General features: G+C 30.3%; 4 protein-coding genes and 1 pseudogene across 4 annotated transcripts; 2 read left to right on the forward strand and 3 right to left on the reverse strand.

Annotated features, from left to right (window-relative positions):
• Positions 1 to 1,571: 1,571 nt before the first annotated feature.
• On the reverse strand, positions 1,572 to 2,930 carry LOC126552985 (piggyBac transposable element-derived protein 2-like). The gene is made up of 2 exons (XM_050208187.1): positions 2,651 to 2,930; positions 1,572 to 2,119 (listed from the first exon to the last, which is right to left on the reverse strand). Exons 1-2 carry the CDS (start codon positions 2,928 to 2,930, stop codon positions 1,572 to 1,574), a joined length of 828 nt encoding a protein of 275 aa, XP_050064144.1.
• A 644-nt stretch (positions 2,931 to 3,574) lies between these two features.
• LOC126552986 (uncharacterized) lies at positions 3,575 to 8,668 on the reverse strand. Its single transcript, XM_050208188.1, has 4 exons — positions 8,564 to 8,668; positions 8,308 to 8,458; positions 4,305 to 4,461; positions 3,575 to 4,049 (listed from the first exon to the last, which is right to left on the reverse strand). The coding sequence occupies exons 1-4, from the start codon at positions 8,666 to 8,668 to the stop codon at positions 3,575 to 3,577; spliced, it is 888 nt and encodes a 295-aa protein (XP_050064145.1).
• Positions 8,669 to 11,449: 2,781 nt separating this feature from the next.
• LOC126552987 (uncharacterized) lies at positions 11,450 to 12,797 on the forward strand. The gene is made up of 3 exons (XM_050208190.1): positions 11,450 to 11,490; positions 11,908 to 12,131; positions 12,196 to 12,797. The coding sequence occupies exons 1-3, from the start codon at positions 11,450 to 11,452 to the stop codon at positions 12,795 to 12,797; spliced, it is 867 nt and encodes a 288-aa protein (XP_050064147.1).
• Positions 12,798 to 13,288: 491 nt separating this feature from the next.
• On the reverse strand, positions 13,289 to 14,546 carry LOC126552994 (uncharacterized; annotated as a pseudogene).
• Positions 14,547 to 16,601: 2,055 nt separating this feature from the next.
• On the forward strand, positions 16,602 to 17,060 carry LOC126552997 (uncharacterized). Its single transcript, XM_050208197.1, has one exon. The coding sequence runs from the start codon at positions 16,602 to 16,604 to the stop codon at positions 17,058 to 17,060; it is 459 nt and encodes a 152-aa protein (XP_050064154.1).
• Positions 17,061 to 18,864: the final 1,804 nt, after the last annotated feature.

Consider the following 18,864-nt stretch of genomic DNA (forward strand, 5'->3'; position numbering starts at 1 on the left):
CTAAAAATAACTGTAATATGTATGCATTTATGCACTAAAAAATTACCAAATATGCAATCAAAATATGCACTTAAAATCATAAAATATGCGTTTTTAGCTAAAAAAAACAACAAAATATGCACAATTTTTTTTATTATAAATCATAAATTCATAAGTATCTTATTTTACAATAATATATTTATTACACAATATAAAAATATAAATTATAAGTATTACTGATAAACGTATACAATCGTATAGTATATAAATATAACATTTATATTTTATTTTTTTACGTTAATACGTGATAGACTGTAGTTACCACCAATCTGAATATAAAACTTGTGAAATTAATTTTATAATTGCTTTAAATAGATGGTTTAATTTAATTTATTTTCAAATAATTGAAAAATGTACCAAAATATGCATTTACATTCTTAAAATCCCAAAATGTGCATTTAAAATATAAAACCATTAAATATGCAAAATAAAAATAGCATTATTTGATTCAGTAGGACATGAATAAAATTTATATCCAGGTCGGCATTAAATTGGATAAATAGAAAAAAATATGCAATTTCATAATTATCCGAGCCCTACTTATGAGTTATGGGTACTTATGAGTTTGCAATAAATAAAAAATCCAAACTATAGTATTCATATCCTTCAACAATAAAATGTATTAGGTATTATGTATTGAACTAGTGGATAGGTGAAAAAATCTTTGCAAAATTAGTAAAATTTGTACCACCCCCTTATTTTTTCCTCGGTAAAATTTGTAGGTGGGTAAAAATCGTAACAGGCGATTTTTACCTCAGGGATTTTTACCTCCCTACGGTAAATTCATAGGTGGGTAAAAATCGCCTGTTACGGTAGGCGATTTTTACCTCAGGCGATTTTTACCTCCTCGGTAAAATTTGTAGGTGGGTAAAAATCGTAACAGGCGATTTTTACCTCAGGGATTTTTACCTCCTCGGTAAAATTTGTAGGTGGGTAAAAATCGCCTGTTACGGTAGGCGATTTTTACCTCAGGCGATTTTTACCTCCTCGGTAAAATTTGTAGGTGGGTAAAAATCGTAACAGGCGATTTTTACCTCAGGGATTTTTACCTCCTCGGTAAAATTTGTAGGTGGGTAAAAATCGCCTGTTACGGTAGGCGATTTTTACCCCCCCCGGTAAAAATGCACGGAGGTATAAATCGCCGGTGACACCGGTCATATCTTTGAATATAGTCTTCTGGCTGTACCCCAGCATAAATTGAAATGGTATGAACTGCTTTAGTGTCTAGCCATCTTATAACAGTAATATTGTCATCAGATGTTGCCATAGTGCTCCATCCCCTTTGTAATAGTTTAGGATCTACTAAGAATTGATATACATCTGGTGTTCTATTAGCCCTTAATGTTCCAAGTACAAAAATATTAAAAGTTCTTAATTGACGAAGAAGGGTAAACTTGTGAATAAATTGTCCATAAAAAGTTTATGATTTTTATCTTGCATGTCATGACATAGTTTTAAGACTGTATCACCAATGGGTCCAAAATTTGACTTAACTGCACTTTTACACTGACCTTGATACATGTCAAAACAATTTACATAACCATTTCTGTTTGCTTGTACCCAAACTTTGAAGCCCCAATTTTTTTTGGTTTAGCTTTCATGTACTGTTTCAATCCACTTCTTCCTTTGAAAGGAATTATCATTTCGTCTATTGCAATGTGTTCATCTGGAGATGCAGCAGCATGAAATGAATCATGTAACATTGTAATAACTGGTCTTAATTTCCAATATCTATCAAAACTTGGAACAGCAGAATCTGGTTTTTTAGTATTATCTTCAAAATGTAAAAATCGTTTAATTTCTCCAAATCGATTTACATTCATTGCATCAGCAATCAAGTTCATTCTTATACCTGGTAAACTAGACCAATACATCCTCACATTTGGATATCGTAAATATGTCATAGCAATATTTATAGCAAAATATGTTTTTAATTCTGTTATTGTCAACGTAAATGAATCTTTACCATTTTGAATAGCATAACGAATGGTTTCTACTCTAATATGTTCAAATATGTCATCAGTAAATAGTTGGGTAAAGTATGAATATGGTGTATTATGTGTCTGATTAATATTTATTACTGAGTTGCCAAAAAATAATGGTAAGTTTTCAACAAAATTGTTATCTTTTCCTGGTGACCATTTGTTGATATTTTTGTTTTGGCACATTTTTTGAAAGCTTTTACATTTTTTTTTTGAAATGACTTTCTTATCAATTTTCTTTTTTTGTTTGGTATTTTTTTTCTTTGATATTTTTTTTGTAGGAGTATCTATATAATAATAAATATTAACTTTATAGTAATTTATTCTAAGTAGGTATACCAATTACAATAGATTACCTATCATAAGTTCTTATTTGAAGATAAATATTCAATTTTTATTTTTATTCCCATCCATAATATATTTTTTTCCTAATATAATAATATATATGTTACATTATATTTTTACCTGATAGTAAAACATTACTGGAAGTAGACTTGGCTTTATTTGGTTTACTTGGCAAATCACCATCAATATTCTTTTTTGTCTAGTTGGAAGGGTATCTAAAGAATAAAAATAAATAGCTCAATAAATTGTCACCATTTCTTACTATTAAAACTTTATATACTTACTGGTTGGTGATATTAAGATCTCGTCAGGTTCGTTCTGTGATGAAGAAGCAATATTTTCATCATAAATTCTCAGTTCTTCTTCAATTTCTTTATGGAATTGATTAATTAGTTCAGATGTCACTAATAATTCGTCTATATTTTCATCCAATGGTGGATTTTCAATAGTTTTTTCAGAAAATAAATCGTCTTCATCATCATCAGAAGCACAAAAACTGACATCTGAATCACTGGGTATATCAAAATCTAGAAAAAAAGCAATATCTTTTTCTCTAAGATTCATATTTCCCTAGGAAAACATAATAAACAAGAATATTATTAAAAAAATGTACTATAAAACAATTATACTTATTCACTAATTTTAATTTCGTATTATGCACAGTGGTATCATTTGATACCGCGCAGTTTCTAGGTAATTTATTATACATAATTACATTATTTTGCTTTGATCTTATCATAAATGAATTCTACGTGTAGTTTCACATCATAAAAGTAATTTATAATAATGATACTTACCTAATTTAATATTTTTTTTGATGTTACAAAAGAAAGAAAATTAAAAATTTTGAACACCAAGAAACTGTTGATTGATATGATTATTATTTGTATTACGATAACATTAGTGATACCACGACTGTTTAGAACGTTTCGTAACGTTTCGTACTTCAGCTGAAAACATCAATAACACTGCAGCAATGATTCTCGATAATGTACAGTCGTATTTTTATTATGGTATCATATGATGCCGTCGTGCATGAAGAGGTTAAGGAGATATTAGGATTATTAGGGAGAGGAATTCGCAAGATTTTTATTTTGTAAAAATGTTGAACTTGTAACTCCTTGTTGATGAGATAATGGAGATTGAGGTGCAAGGTTTTGTTGGTAATGAAAGAATGAAGGTTGAGGTGCAGGTGAATATGCTACAGGTTAATGATAAGGAGATGGAATGTTATGAGATGTATTTGAATAATATGTATTATTAATGTCAGGTTGTCTGAGTGGAGGTATATATATAGACGCAGAGTTTTGATAGAAATTATCGTAAGTTAAGGAAGATGAACTATTATTATCAGGTTGATGTAAATTTAAAAAAAAATTCAGAACATAAATACAAAAATCTAATTTTTGTGAAGGGTTTAGATTTTTGTAATCCGGCAATAATGATAATAAAAATTGTTTGTCAGAATCATTAGACCCCGTTTGCTCTATAAAAGATAACAATTTATTTTGGAATGGAGAAATTGTTTCTTTTAGTGTTTTTTTAGATTTTTTATTTAATTGAGAATAAGAAGTTGACGCTACTCCATTTTCCTGAGTTTCATCAGCTAGTGAATGATTTTCGTCAAAAGTTTGTTCACCTTGAAGACTTTCGTTGGGGTCATCAACAAAATTACCAGATGTACTTGACAAAAAAAAAAAAAAAAATCAAGAAATTACTTATAATACAGGGGTATAGATAAAAATGAGTTAATATAGACGTAAAGATTTGTCCACGCGTACTAGAAAAAAGTAGCAATAGAAAAAAAAATATAACTTAAAATACTAATAGATTTAATTTCTTTAAAATATAAAATAAAAATCTATAAAATGAGTAAATAAATACTAATAATAATGTTAATTGCAGTTATGATAAATATGACCAATAAAAATAAATTACTTTCTTTTTTCAGCAACTGGTTTTAAAAATGATAAAATATCGGCGTAATGATACTTCCTCTTTTTTGATGCACCGGAACCTGATGGGGTTGAGTTCTCCTCTTTATTCCACTTTATATAATAGTCACGGACATTCCTCCATTTTTTTTCTTTTAAATCTTTAGCTTAATTAAAAATATTAAAATAGTTTATTACCTAATTTAATTTTAACCCTCCCCGTTTAATGTTTTTTTTATAACTAAAGACTCGATTTATATGCATTTATTAAAATTTTAAAATATGTAAGCAAACATGCACCAAAAAAAGTCAAAATATGCAAAAAAATAAAATTTTTATTTTTATTACATTTTATATTTGATTTTAATTTTGCAGTGATAATTATTTATTAGTTTTATTAATTTTCATAAACAAAAAGTAAGATGTACATTATAACAAATATGTAATACAATAATGTTATCTGTTAAATTGTTATTTAATTTTTAATTATTGATACATTGTAAAAAAAAAAATTATTAAAATTAAATAGTAGATGCATTGATGATATACCTACTGATAGGTATAAATAGGAAAAAGTTCGAAAACTGTAATATAGTATGTTAATTGGAAAAACAATAACCTAATCTACTTTTATCGTCCGAATATTCTTTAAGATTAAAATATTAGTATTAATATTATATAAACGTACCTTATTTGAGCCAAATTATAATATAAAAATATAAAACATGTATTTTGTGCCACATTTAAACATTAATATTGGTAATTTTTAGGTATTTGTCAACTGGAACTTGCTTTAAAGCTTTACAGTTTGATTTTTACGTTGGTAAAAGTACCATTGCGGAAATTATAAAGGAGACCTGTATTATTATTTGGAAAATACTACAGCCAACAGAAATGCCAAAACCCACCACTCAAAAATGGCTTGGAATAGCTGATAGGTTTTATGAAAGTACCAACTTTCCAAATTGCTTGAGAGCCATAGACGGCAAACACATAAGATGTAGGAATCCCATAAACTCCGGTTCATATTACTTTAATTACAAAAAATTGTATTCAATAATTTTGATGGCTGTAGTTGATGCTAACCTCAGTTTTATTACTATTGATGTTGGAGCATATGGTAAAGAATCAGATTCCAGTGTATTTAAACAAAGTATATTTGGTAAAAAACTGTATGCTCAACAACTCAATATACCAAAACCAGCGTGTTTGCCTTACATAGAGAATTCCGCAAAACCGTATGTGTTTTTAGCTGATGAGGCTTTTAGGTTGCATACAAATTTGTTGAGACCCTACCCTGGACGAGGTTTAACTAATGAACGGCGTGTATTCAACTATAGACTTTCAAGAGCACGAAGAACAGTAGAGTGTGCATTTGGAGTACCTATTATCTAATAAATGGAGAGTGTTACACACTCCTTTATTAGTAGAACCAGATTTTGCCGATGAAATAATAAAAGAGTGCTGCATACTACACAATTTTGTTCGGCAAAGAGACGGGGCAAATTATGAAGATATGGAGTCAAATTTGTTGGTTGATGGCTTAGAGGTTCGAGTAGCACCAGCATGAGGTAATGGAATAGAAGTTAGAGATGCATAGGCTGATTATTTTATGAGCCCAGGTGCAATACCATTCCAATACCGATATACTTTATAATATTGAAATAAATATAATGCGTAAAAATATTAATTTAAAACTTAAATATTTTTTTTTTTATTTCTTTTATTTCTTATTATTTAACTATATTTTATAACTTGTTTTTAAATTTATGAATTTATTTATTTATTTATTTTTTGATTGTTTTTAAAAGTATTGTACTATATTATACTTTTACATTACAATTTAGTGTTAATAATTAATTTTTAAAATTTTAATGTATAACAAGTAGTGTGATGTGATTCTTATACTATAAAAAATTATATTATACTTAGTAAATTTATAAAATACAATGTTAATTTCTTAATCTGAATGTGTATGGATATTTTTATAGGTAAAGAAAAAAGAAAATACATCACTTCAGCGACGGAATTCCAAGATAAGGCTTTTAAATGATTGTCACTGTACTTAGCTGACCCCATATCCCATAAACATGGTCTTGATTCGATTTCAATAATCATTTTTTCATAATTAAACATGTTTATTAATTTTTTAAACTGATTACAAAATAATTTAAAACAAAATAATCAATACCGCATGCGGAAAAATCGGATCGTGTGGTCTACCTAATTTGAAATAATGTGAATTTCAACTATATCCGGTTTTACCGATCCGGAATCGCCGCATTATGTTGCGGTAGGCCGCGGGTATTTTTAGCCGTACCTCGTCGTGTGGACGGTTGTATTTATAACTGTGTGTTTTCATAGTCAACCCTGCCGCATGCGGACTTGCCGCACTCGCGGTCTGCGGAAAAAACGCATCGTGTGGCCCGAGCCATAATGACGTCTACGGCGTCTTCCCTCTACAGTCTACACTTCGCACACGATTATGATAGGACCACTAGCGATTCAAACGTGAAACTCCGGTACTCATATCTGACTACGGCGGCTTATAGTGGCAAACTCCGCTGAACAGGCAGGGGATTTTACCCGGCAGTGAGCGATCTAATAGTATTTATGATCAATGATGGTACTTAAATACACATATATGTATGATATTCAAATTTTTAACACTTATGGATTGCACATGTGCATTACAACTTACATTTTTTTTAAATGAAAACACTACTTTTTTTACATATTCGGATAGATTATTTTTTTTAAAACGGTTTTTGTATAAAAAGTTTTTTTCTATTTACAAAACTGACAAAGTTAGATAAGTCAACATTTGAGTTTTTGCATAATTTGTATAATTTGCTTAATTTTAAACGAAATGTTCACTTATAACTACTAGAAATAACAAAAAATAGTGCCAAATCAATTCATTATTATACCTTATCTGTTTATAAATAATCTTTTAATAATATCGTACCCCGTCCTGATGGATATCCCGAGTACCTGTATGATATAATTTTTGTTTAGTAAACTGCTATAATACGATTACAATTTTAACTCTTTTTTTGTAGTGGAATTTTATTTTATTTTTCAATAGTTCTAATAACGATAAGATAATCAGATAATGTAACTATTAAAATATTTTGTTTTAAGAAAAAGATCATTTTGGTTTTATTCTTTAACTAGACCCATACCAAAGTTGATGTGATATTCGTGTAATATCTGGTTATTAAGTGTTTTTATAATTTTATTATTGTTTAAATATTAAATATTAAATTTCCTAAAAGCGGGAATCGGAATTTAAAATTTCAACTAAGTTGGTTGACAAGATGGTACTGGTTAAGTTATTCAAAGATGTTAGATGGTGTGTTTTGTAAATATTGTGTGTTATTTAATCAAAATTAGGAAAACTTATTTTAGAACATTTTTCAAATTGGAAAAAAGCTATTGAAGAGTTCAATAAACATGATAACTGATGCGACCGTCACTCTGGTCCGGTAAAATGACGTGGACGCCATCGCCAACGTGTTTTTTTGCCTGTTGTTCGTTACCGACGCTTTTACGTGCTGCTCCGCTCTGATCGATGTAATTACGCGTCGTTTTTGCTCTCGATCTTACACCGTTGTTGTGCGGTTGTAATGGTTGCCATTGTTGATTGCTGCTAATGTGCAATTCGCGCCCTGACGTTTACGTTATGGTTTGTTCTGCCGTGTTCCCGGTCGTCGCATAGTCGTTGCGTACGTATTGGTGTTACATTCGTACCTTGGTGATCTCCATTACACACGTGGTTTGTGTACGTCAGCTCAGACAAATTGTTCGTCTAGTTCCGATCAATATTCAGCTCTACTCAAGAATCCTGTTGCTCACGGAGAATTGAATGTGAACGATGTTCCCTGTCTCCTTCTCTCCCTTATATATATATATATACTTATTTGTTATTGTTATAATATATGCTCTATAACATTATATCATAATTATTATATGTATTACTATCACCCTATTGTTCCTATATATACTCATCAGGTGCCTGAGGACTGTGTATCCGACGACAACCTTGTCAAAAGGCTCGTTGGTACAAACACTTGGGGATTCAACACTATCAGTATCATTAACCTTAGATTTAACATTATCTGGATTATTAGTTATGGATTCAACATTACAGTCACTCTGGCATTATTAAAAATAAATAAATTAATATAATTTCAAAACTTTGTTAAGTAAAACAGTAAAAAAATCTGTTAATTTAATTAATATTGTGTTGAAAATACATACCACATAATCAACTACTTTAGATTCTGAGAGTTCTGGTAGTTCTGGAGTAGGCTTCAATTTCTTAAAATATCCTAAAAGATTATTAGTTTGCTTGCGCTTTTCCATCTTGGTTTAGTAATATTCATTAGGTATCTGCTTAGCAGGTATTTAGTTACACAATAGATACAACATATTAAATACTTTATTGTCAATTGAATAATACTGATGCGAGAAAAAACCGTTTTTGTATATCGTACATACGATTTATGATATTCAATTAAATCTTAAATTGTGATCATTCATGATAAATTGATAACTAATATAAGCGATAAACTGATAACATGGAATATCGTCATATCGACAATCCAATAATCAATATGATGTGTATGCATTATTATATACATTGTTATGTACCATTTTTCAAATAAGAACGCACTGTACGTATATGCATCGTTATCAGTCGCAGAACACAAAATGAGTAATTTATTGTTCTATGATTGATCACCATCGGTTGTCTACTACAGTAAACTATCGACGACCGCGTGATGTACAAGGAATTGAACAATTAAAAAAATAATTAAATAAAAATCAATGGGGGGAGGGGGTTGCAATACCCAAAACCCCCCTGGCTACACCTCTGATTATACTGACCGCCACGTCGCGCGTGGCACGAATGCGCTGTGAAAAATATTTCACACTGACACTGCTGCTAGCAGATAGTATTTAAAATTATAATCTAAATTATTATAAAATACAAAATGGTAACTTGTCGAGTACCTAAATAATACTGATAATCATTCAGTGCAATGTTGACGTTTTCATCGAACGTCATGGAGCTCGCAACATCTACTTCATAAAATGGCAAACATAGACAAAATACAAATCAACATAATAAAATACACATAGGTGAACATACAACATTTTTAAAAATATGTCTCTGTGAGATCCAGCTATTGTTCGTTGGAAATCATTTAAGGATACTTGTTATATCAATACATGAAGAAAACGTTAAGAGATACACCCATTCGGATCTCACAACGAAAACGGATCTCGTAACGCTGCTCATTTTCCATACGCTGGATCTCCTAACGTACCATATGTATGGCCACACACACACACACACACACACACACACACACACACACACACACACACACTAAATTCAATTGTAAATGCAACGTAATATTAGCACTATCAATACAATTTAATTAAAAACTAACACACGGCATACGAAAATAACACACGGGTAACGCCGTGTGGGGTTAGCTAGTATATTATATAATAAAAATATGACTAACATCAGCAACAGAGGCGAATTCTCCGGGCATGGTTCAGCATGTTTAAGAATACTAAAATAATTAGTATAAATATAAAATTATTTTGTCATCAATAATATATTACGTATTTAAAAATATCATAGTATATGACAAAAATTTCATCTAAACAGATGAAATTATTATCTGTTATACTTGCATGCGAAAGCTGTTTGTGCAAGCTATGCAACGCTTCTTATTCCGTTAAATATTGTTAATTATATTATTATGTTTATAATATTATATCAGCCACGGTACTATACACCCAGAGCATGCTCAATGTGTTGCGCTTCGCCAATGATTTATATTATTGATGTGTACAATGTGTGGTAATTAAAACTTTTTATAAATTTAAATAAATAACAATTTCCGTATTGTTTATCAATTATAAATCAAATAGAGCAATAAACTATACCTAATGCATTATTACAAATGAGCATGCCATACTCCGGATTCATCATTCGTCACTGATCAGCAATTAAGTATTCCACAAATATATAAAAAATATAATAATATATAATCAATCATTTCATATATGCTAAATTAGTACAAAAAATTATAATAACTGTTTTTTTTTAATCCAAAATCAAAAGGACAAGGAGAACACTAAAGTCAAAAAGAAGTTCAGTCATAGGAAATATGGTTTACTACAAAACCATTTTACCAATACCATTTTTTTTATCTTCTCTGACATAAATGTTATATTTTTTGGCAAATGATTCTTCATTACTGTACCCATAGAAAAAAGTTTTTTTTGAGTAGTATCTGTACTAATTTTTCAGTGGTGAAATAATATCGATCAACTATAAACACGTTTTGCATGGGACTATTTCACTTAAATACTATACAACTGATTCAGCCAAAGTTAAGTAATGAAAATTCGCAATCGTCATGATCAATTGTAGTTTTTTTACCTTGATAAATAAAAAAATCTAAAACTAAGCCATTTCTATCAGTTAATACGAAATTCCCGAAGTCCTTCGAGGTTAGGTTTACTGTTTGAGCCAGGAACGGACAATAATAGACCGTGCGCCGGGTTGCGTAATGCACTTCGTATGCACCTTGTATTAAAATATCACACACCGGCCGATTTGTATGTGTGTGTGTGTGTGTGTGTGTGTGTGTGTGTGTATAGGTGTAGCACTCAACAGGAAGTGGCCAGGTTCGCCGAGCAAGACCTGTGAATGCTAGTGTGTGGTGGATGTGTAAGTGTGTATATTTGTGTGTGTGTGTACTTAAAACTAGTGACACGGGTAACTAAGAATAAATGGTAACACAGTAGAAATTTGGTAAAGAGTATAGTATAATAGATTAATAATAACAGATTACGACCCTTTTGGTCCAACAGGTAAAAAATATGTAATAATAATAGTTGCCGGTTTGGCACAACCAATTGTAATAGTAAAAAATAATTGTGACAAAATAAATACCAATAATAAATTAATACGAATAAAGCGCGATTCACATTGGTAGGACACGACACAATACGACACACAAAAATTTTGTACAATTCACACACGACCGACAAAAAACGACAGACACGTACTCAGTTGATTCCAATTTTCGTGTCGAACGGTAGGAAATTGCTCCCAACATGTTTAAAAATTTAAACTTTGAAGATTTGGCAGTGATGGCGTTATAACTGGACGCTGACGAGGAGGAAAGTATTGACCGAGCGGTAGTCAAAAAACGATCTATTTGGGTTCACGACATTTTAAAAAAAGAAAAGTTGAAGGAGAACATGCAACTTTGTGTAAAGAGTTGGAAGACTATAAAGACAAATTTTTCAATATTTTCGAATGTCAAAGTACCAATTTAATGTTCTACTTTTAAAAATTGAGAGCAATATTTCCAAACAAAATATACACTTTCGAGAAGCAATACCTCCAAAACAAAAATTAGCTGTTTGCTGAGGTAAGTGAATTTAATATTTTTATCAAAAATAAAAAATTAAAATACATACATATTTATAAATGTATTATAATAAATATAATAATTAACTATAATTATATAAATTTATTGATTAACATATTATATTACATATTTTTTTAGGTTCTTAGGAACAGGTGACTCTTACCAATCGATTGCTTTCAGTTTTAGATTGAGGCATTCAACAGTGCAGTCAATTGTATTAGAAGTATGCAGTGCAATAATCTCTAAATTAAAGGAGGAGTATCTTTCAATTCTTAGTGAAGAAGATTGGAAGCGAATCGCTAAAGAATTTTGGGATATTTGGATTTCCCCAATTGCTAGGTGCATTAGACGGAAAACACGTGGTTATCGATGCTCCTCCTAATAGTGGAACACTCTACTATAACTACAAAAAAACTTTCTTGATAGTATTACTTGCTCTTGTGGATGCTCAATATAAATTTTTAGCAGTCGATATAGGAGCATACGGAAAAAATAGTGACGGAGGAATACTATCGAATTCAAATTTAGGAAAATCTTTAGAAAGAAATAAATTAAATATTCCGAATGACCAATACCTTTCAGATACTAATGAAAAATTGCCCCTAGTTATAATAGGAGACGAGGGTTTTCCGCTAAAAAAAATATTTATTAAGTCCTTACCCAGGACCGCAAATGTATTAAAAGACCAGAAGAAAAAAAACTTTAATGATCGACTTTCCAGAGCACGTAAAGTTGTTGAGGACGCTTTTGGTCAACTTGCAGTCAAGTTTCGAATTTATTGTAGAAGGCTGAATGCATTACCACGAAATGCTGATACCATAGTGATGACAACTTGCATACTACACAATTTTATTAAAACAGGTTCCACCGAGGTTCATAATAAAGAAATGTCATCAAGTTTACCTTTACCTGAACATATTACACGATTACATCGACATGGGGGAAGTGCTCAAAAAGAAGCTTTTGAAAATCGTGAAAAATTCAAAAATTTTCTGTGTTCCCCAGCAGGAAAACTTCCTTTTGAATAAATAAAAATAATTCAGAAACGCCTTTTTTTAAAAAACAATGTATTTATTTATTCATTTTAATGTATACAATTAATTTCAAATGCGTTATTTCTAAAAATACTGCAAATTGCTAATAATTAAATCGAATTTCTTTTCATAAAATAAAAAAACAAAGCTTTTTGATAAAATAAAAACAATATTCTGTTAAATTTAAATAAATGTTTACAAATACATGAAGAATAAATACTTTAAATAAACAAACTTGTTTTGTTGATTTATATCCTGTCTGTATCTACTTGATAGTGTTGGAAATAATTGGTTGCTGAAGATATTAAGTTTTGGGCCTCTTGACTATCTTCAGAATGTTGTTGAAGTGGATATAAACTGTTGATTTGTGACTGAGGATGATGTTGACTTTGGCCCGGAGGCATCTGAGGAGCTACTGCTTGCACCTGATGTTGTACATCAAAGTTTGATATAGATTGTGAGCGTGGATGAAATAGTTGCTGTTGTTATATACTTCCCAAATTTTCTAATTCAATCTCCGAAACGATGGAAAAAATTTTTGTTTTGGCCAGATGCTGATGATACGGAGAAAATTGTTTGACCGTAGAACACATGCTCAAAAAAAATTGATCAATAGCACTTAACTCACTTTTTGACTCATTTTTTTTCTCTAATATATACTTCATTAAAGTTGAAGATGCCGTTTCTGAAGGAGAATTTGATACCTTGCTTTTTTTTTTGGCCATTGTGGCCAATGTATTTTTAAGAATTGGTTGGCGATATTCTTTTGGTGATGGTGTTGACGTGCATGGACTTAATTATTAAAATAAATATCATTGCAGGAAGGATCAATTTCAAGTTCAGTGTTCTTTTCGGGTAGACATATTTCATTATCCTCTTTAATCACTTCTTCATCGTCATCACTCACTGTATCGATGTTACTTATGGATTCTCTTTCTTTCATATGCGATTTTAAAAACTGCAACTCATCTTCAAACTTCCATTTTTTTAAAAGTTTAGACTTTTGTCCAGATTTGGTCACCGCATTTTTTTGAGCTCTTCTAAATGAGTCTCGCAAGTTTGTCCATGTTTTTTTTCAATCTTGTACTAAAAAAATATAGTCTAATTAAAAAAGGTAGGCAAGTGGTTGTCACTTTGATGTACAGTAGATTACAAGTGAGTCACTGTAATGGATTGTGTTTAATTTTAATCTAATGATATAATATCATTGTATACGAAAAACGATTCTGAGCTGAGATTTTTTATCATGTGTATATTTTAAATTATATTTATTTTGTTATTACTTATTAGTTATTATTAATAGGGCAGCAGGTGAGTTTAATTAATATTATAAAATTACAACACAATAACTAAAATTGTTATTCTTGGTTATTAAAAAGTAATTTTGTCCAAATTTGATTATATAATAACTAAAATAAAAAATTGTGTGTTTATATTTTTGAGATTTGTAAATAACCTACTTACATGGAACCTTGTTTTAAATAAAAAAAATAAAAAAATACATATCATTGTAAAATCAATATATCATCGCTTCACCCAGAATCTAAAAAAAGCCATATTCCACATTCTGAATAGGATTATAGATTTTTGTAATAAAGTGTTTTACATACCGGGTTGTTTTAATATAGCAGCGATTTCTCTCCAAATGGTTTCTTTATATGCATGATCACTGTATTTTTTGATACTCAAATCATATAAACAAGGTCGCTCTCTGACCAATTCAATTAACATTTCAGTATTCATTTTTTAAATTTAATAAATACTTTAGTTATAAAAATTGTATTAAAATAAAGGTAAATGTAATTGAATAATAAAATGTTGCAGACGTAATTCGTCTTAACAGTTTACACTACAAATGCACACAAATCACAATAAATAAATAATATTATTAGTAATCAGTTTATACGATGTAGTTGTTGGGTTTTTGGGTTGTTATTATTGTACATGCTATGATTAGTATCTATTTTGAGTAATATAAACAACATATTATTTACTATCATACCATAATTTATATATAAACCATATTTTATAAGTAGTCGAATCTAATGTAAAGACTGTACTTATGTAGGTACTACGTCTATAATAATTATATAATATTTATATGATAATATGAGCATATGGAAATATGTATATTTCAACTAAAGTGATTCCGACAGGGACCGACAGACCGACAAAACATTCTTTGCTCGAATGTCTTGTCGTGTCGTGTCGTGTGGTGTGGTGTCGTTACGGAGCTTGTCGGATCGGTGTAAATTACCGTATTCAATTATATGGATATAATATTTTGTCGCGTCGTGCCGTGTCGTGTCGTGTCGTATCAGTGTGAATCGCGCTTTAATAATAATAAATAAATAAAAACTCACAATTTGTAGAGCACTGCTGGCTAGCCGCTACCAAAAACCCTGTATAATAATTGCACACACACAAACACGGAACAATTTAAATATAATACACCAAAAAATAAACGATATAGGTAGGTAACAAATAATTTTAGGTATAAAGTATGGCGATTTGCGCCTGTACCAATAAAATAAATAACAAGTGGCGATTTGCGGCTGTAATATAATATAAATAACAGGTGGCGATTTGCGCCTGTAATATAATAAAATAAGTGGCGATTCGCGCCACAATATAACGTATATATAATAATAAACAACGCGGCGATTACGCGATACGTTTTCGTAAAACGCTGGAGAGGAACTAAAATAATTATAATATTATACCGACGACGCGGACGGACGGGAAGATATAATAATGCGGCGGCCGTGTTATATTTTTGGTGATTTGGCAGAGCGGCTGATTGCGCTTCTTCGAGCGTAATCTTAATATTATATAACTCACACAACAATTAAAACACAATTTTAAACAATAATATAAATGAACAGTGGTATGTATGTGCGTGTGTGTGTGTGTGTGATCGGACGGTGACAAATATAGGCCGTTGACCTATATAATAAGGTGGCTAGGTGGGTGGCTGAAGTGGTGTGAGCACCCACAGCTATATAGCAGTTGTTACTAATGATATAAAAATTGAATCTAGGCGCTAGCAGTACTAACATACTGTATTAGTAGGTAAAATTGAAATCTAAAATTGTATCTAAAACCCAATCAATTGCTGGGTTCAATTGGTAGGTAATTAAAAATTTAAATTTAAAAATTCAATAGTAATTAATAATTATATTAAAAATAATCTGTAATAATCTGTTACGGGTATAAAATATATATATATATATATGAACGAAGATTAAAAAATGCATGTTTAGATATAACAAAAGAATCGTATCGGAAATTCTGCATTATTTTTTAATCTATTATATTTATACAAAATTTTTTTATTTATTAATTTTTATACAATTTTTATTACATTTATAATATTATTCATAATTTATTCATAACTATGTAGGGAGCACTTCAAAGTGGTCCAGCATTAAAAAAGACGGTTTGAAGAAAACGGAATGATATACACGCAGCACCAAATTCACCGAATGATTTGATAACGCTAGAGATACCAGATTCATACAAAGTTTACTCACCGTCTTACTACTCTTACTTACTCTCACTTATTTATTAGACGATAGCGGACCTAGTGAAAATAGAATATTAATTTTTGGAAGACCTAGAAGTTTAGAAGTATTACATTTTTCAAAAGTTTGGTATTGCGATGGGACATTTAAATTAGCACCAACAATTTTTGCTTAGGTTTACGTTATTCTTGCGGAAGCGCTAAATGGTGTCCATCCATTAATTTATGCACTGTTGCCAAATAAACAGGAAAAAACATACGATAAATTATTTGATATGCTAAATTTATTAAAACCTGGCTTCAATCCAAAATCAGTGTCATGTGATTTTGAATTATCAGTAATTAATACCATAAAAAAAAAATACCCTGACGCTGATATTCACGGTTGTTTGTATCATTTGACAAACAATTTTCATAAAAAAATGAACGGAATGGGTTTTGCTTCAAAATATAAAAATGATACTGATTTTTCAATATTTATAAAAATGGTTGTAGCTCTTTCATTTGTTCCAATCGAAAAGCTAGATGCTGCTATACAAAATTTAGGAGATGACTTATCAGAATGCTTACAACCTTTACTTGACTGGTTTGAGGACAATTATGTTGGAAGGGTTAATAGAAACGTAAGAGGTCGTCGGACAGCATTATTCCCACCACACATTTGGAATTTACACCAACGAGTTTTGAATGGTCAAGATAGGACTAACAACCATGCCGAAGCAGCTATTAGATGACTAAATGTCAAAATAGGAGTTCAACATCCTAGTTTGTGGTCTTTCATCGACTGTTTACGAAAAGTACAAGCTGAGCGAGATGTATTTTATAACCAACTTGAAGCAGGTAAGAGTCCCCCCCAGAAAACTAAAAAAATTTATTGACGCAGATAAACGTATTTTAAAAATTGTTCAAAGTTATGACATTAGAACTAAAATATCATTTTTACGCGGAATCGCTCAAAATATTTCATTACATTAAAATAAGATGTTGATCACTTTTTAATATAACAACAGAATAAGATAGGTAGGTGATATAACTAATATAAAAAACTATGTTTGACATCCAATAACTTTTTAGATATTATGAATTATTTGTATATTTAAATATTTTATATTCATTTTTTATGTATTATAATAAATATAAATATTTTGACGAACTACCTATAGTAAATATAATTAGTATAAGTATTTTTTTTTGATATTGTATTTTAATTGTTTTGGTATTTATTACCTATAATAAAAAGATTGTTTTAGATATATTTTAAATTTAAATATTCTATATTATGAATTATTTGTATATTTAAGTATTTTATATTCATTTATGTTCATTTTGACGTATAAATATAAATAACTTATTAATTGTATTTATTTAATAATGTAAATATGGATTTATATATATATATATATATATATTTTGACGTCCAATTGTCCCCACGTCCAAATGGCTACGTCCATTTATCCTAGATCGCGTTTCTGGGATATTGTCTTAATAAACTGCTATGCTCCAATTGAGCAAGGAAACAACGACATAAAATGTAAATTCTACGAAGAACTAGAACGAATATATGACACCCAACCTAGAAACTGCACAAAAATACTAATGGGGGATTTTAACGCCCAAATTGGATGAGAGCCTTTATATAGACCCACAATAGAACTGGAAGGCTTGCACTTAATATCAAATAATAATGGCATGAGAGCAATCAATTTTGCAACATCTAAGGTCCTGGAAGTAAGTAGGAATTTTTTCCCAAGAAAAGATATTTTTAAGCAAACATGGATACGTTTGGTCTAACCAAAAAGTATTGTGACTGTTAAAAAAAAAAAAAAATATTTATTAGATAGTTATTTACATTCAATCTCCTTCAAAGTATGCTCTTTCTAAGTCCATACATGTTCTCCAACGTTCCTACCATTTTTGAAAACACCAGTGGAAGTAATTTTTAGAAACTCCTCGTAGCTGCTCCGTTTTATTTCATCTATATCTTGAAAACGTTTACCCTTATGCGCCATTTTTATTTTTGGGAATAAAAAAAAATCACATGGAGCTAGGTCTGGTGAATAGGGAGGTTGAGAAACAACTGGGATACCATGTTTGGCCAAAAACTGCTGCACAACATGGGCTGAATGGGCTGGTGCATTATCGTGATGCAATTTCCAACTACCAGAATCTTTAAACTCGGGTCTTTTTCTTCGTACAGCGTCTCGTAAACGGCGAAGAACATCAATGTAGTACTCCTTTGTTATGATCTGTTCTTTTGGAGCATACTCATGATGAACAACACCTTGGTAGTCAAAAAAAAACGGTCAACATGACCTTCACTTGACTCCGAACTTGACGAGATTTTTTTGGGTCGTGGTAAATCAGGTGTCTTCCACTGCGAAGATTGTACCTTTGTTTCTGGATCGTAGCCATATACCCAAGTCTCGTTACCAGTTATAATTGATTTAAAAAAAAAATCATCAGATTCGGAACACTCTAGCAAATCAGTGGCGATCTGTTTTCGGTTTTCTTTTTGCTCACCTGAGAGCAGTTTTGGAA

Source organism: Aphis gossypii, unplaced genomic scaffold, assembly GCF_020184175.1.
Source record: "Aphis gossypii isolate Hap1 unplaced genomic scaffold, ASM2018417v2 Contig00036, whole genome shotgun sequence".
NCBI lineage: Eukaryota > Metazoa > Arthropoda > Insecta > Hemiptera > Aphididae > Aphis > Aphis gossypii.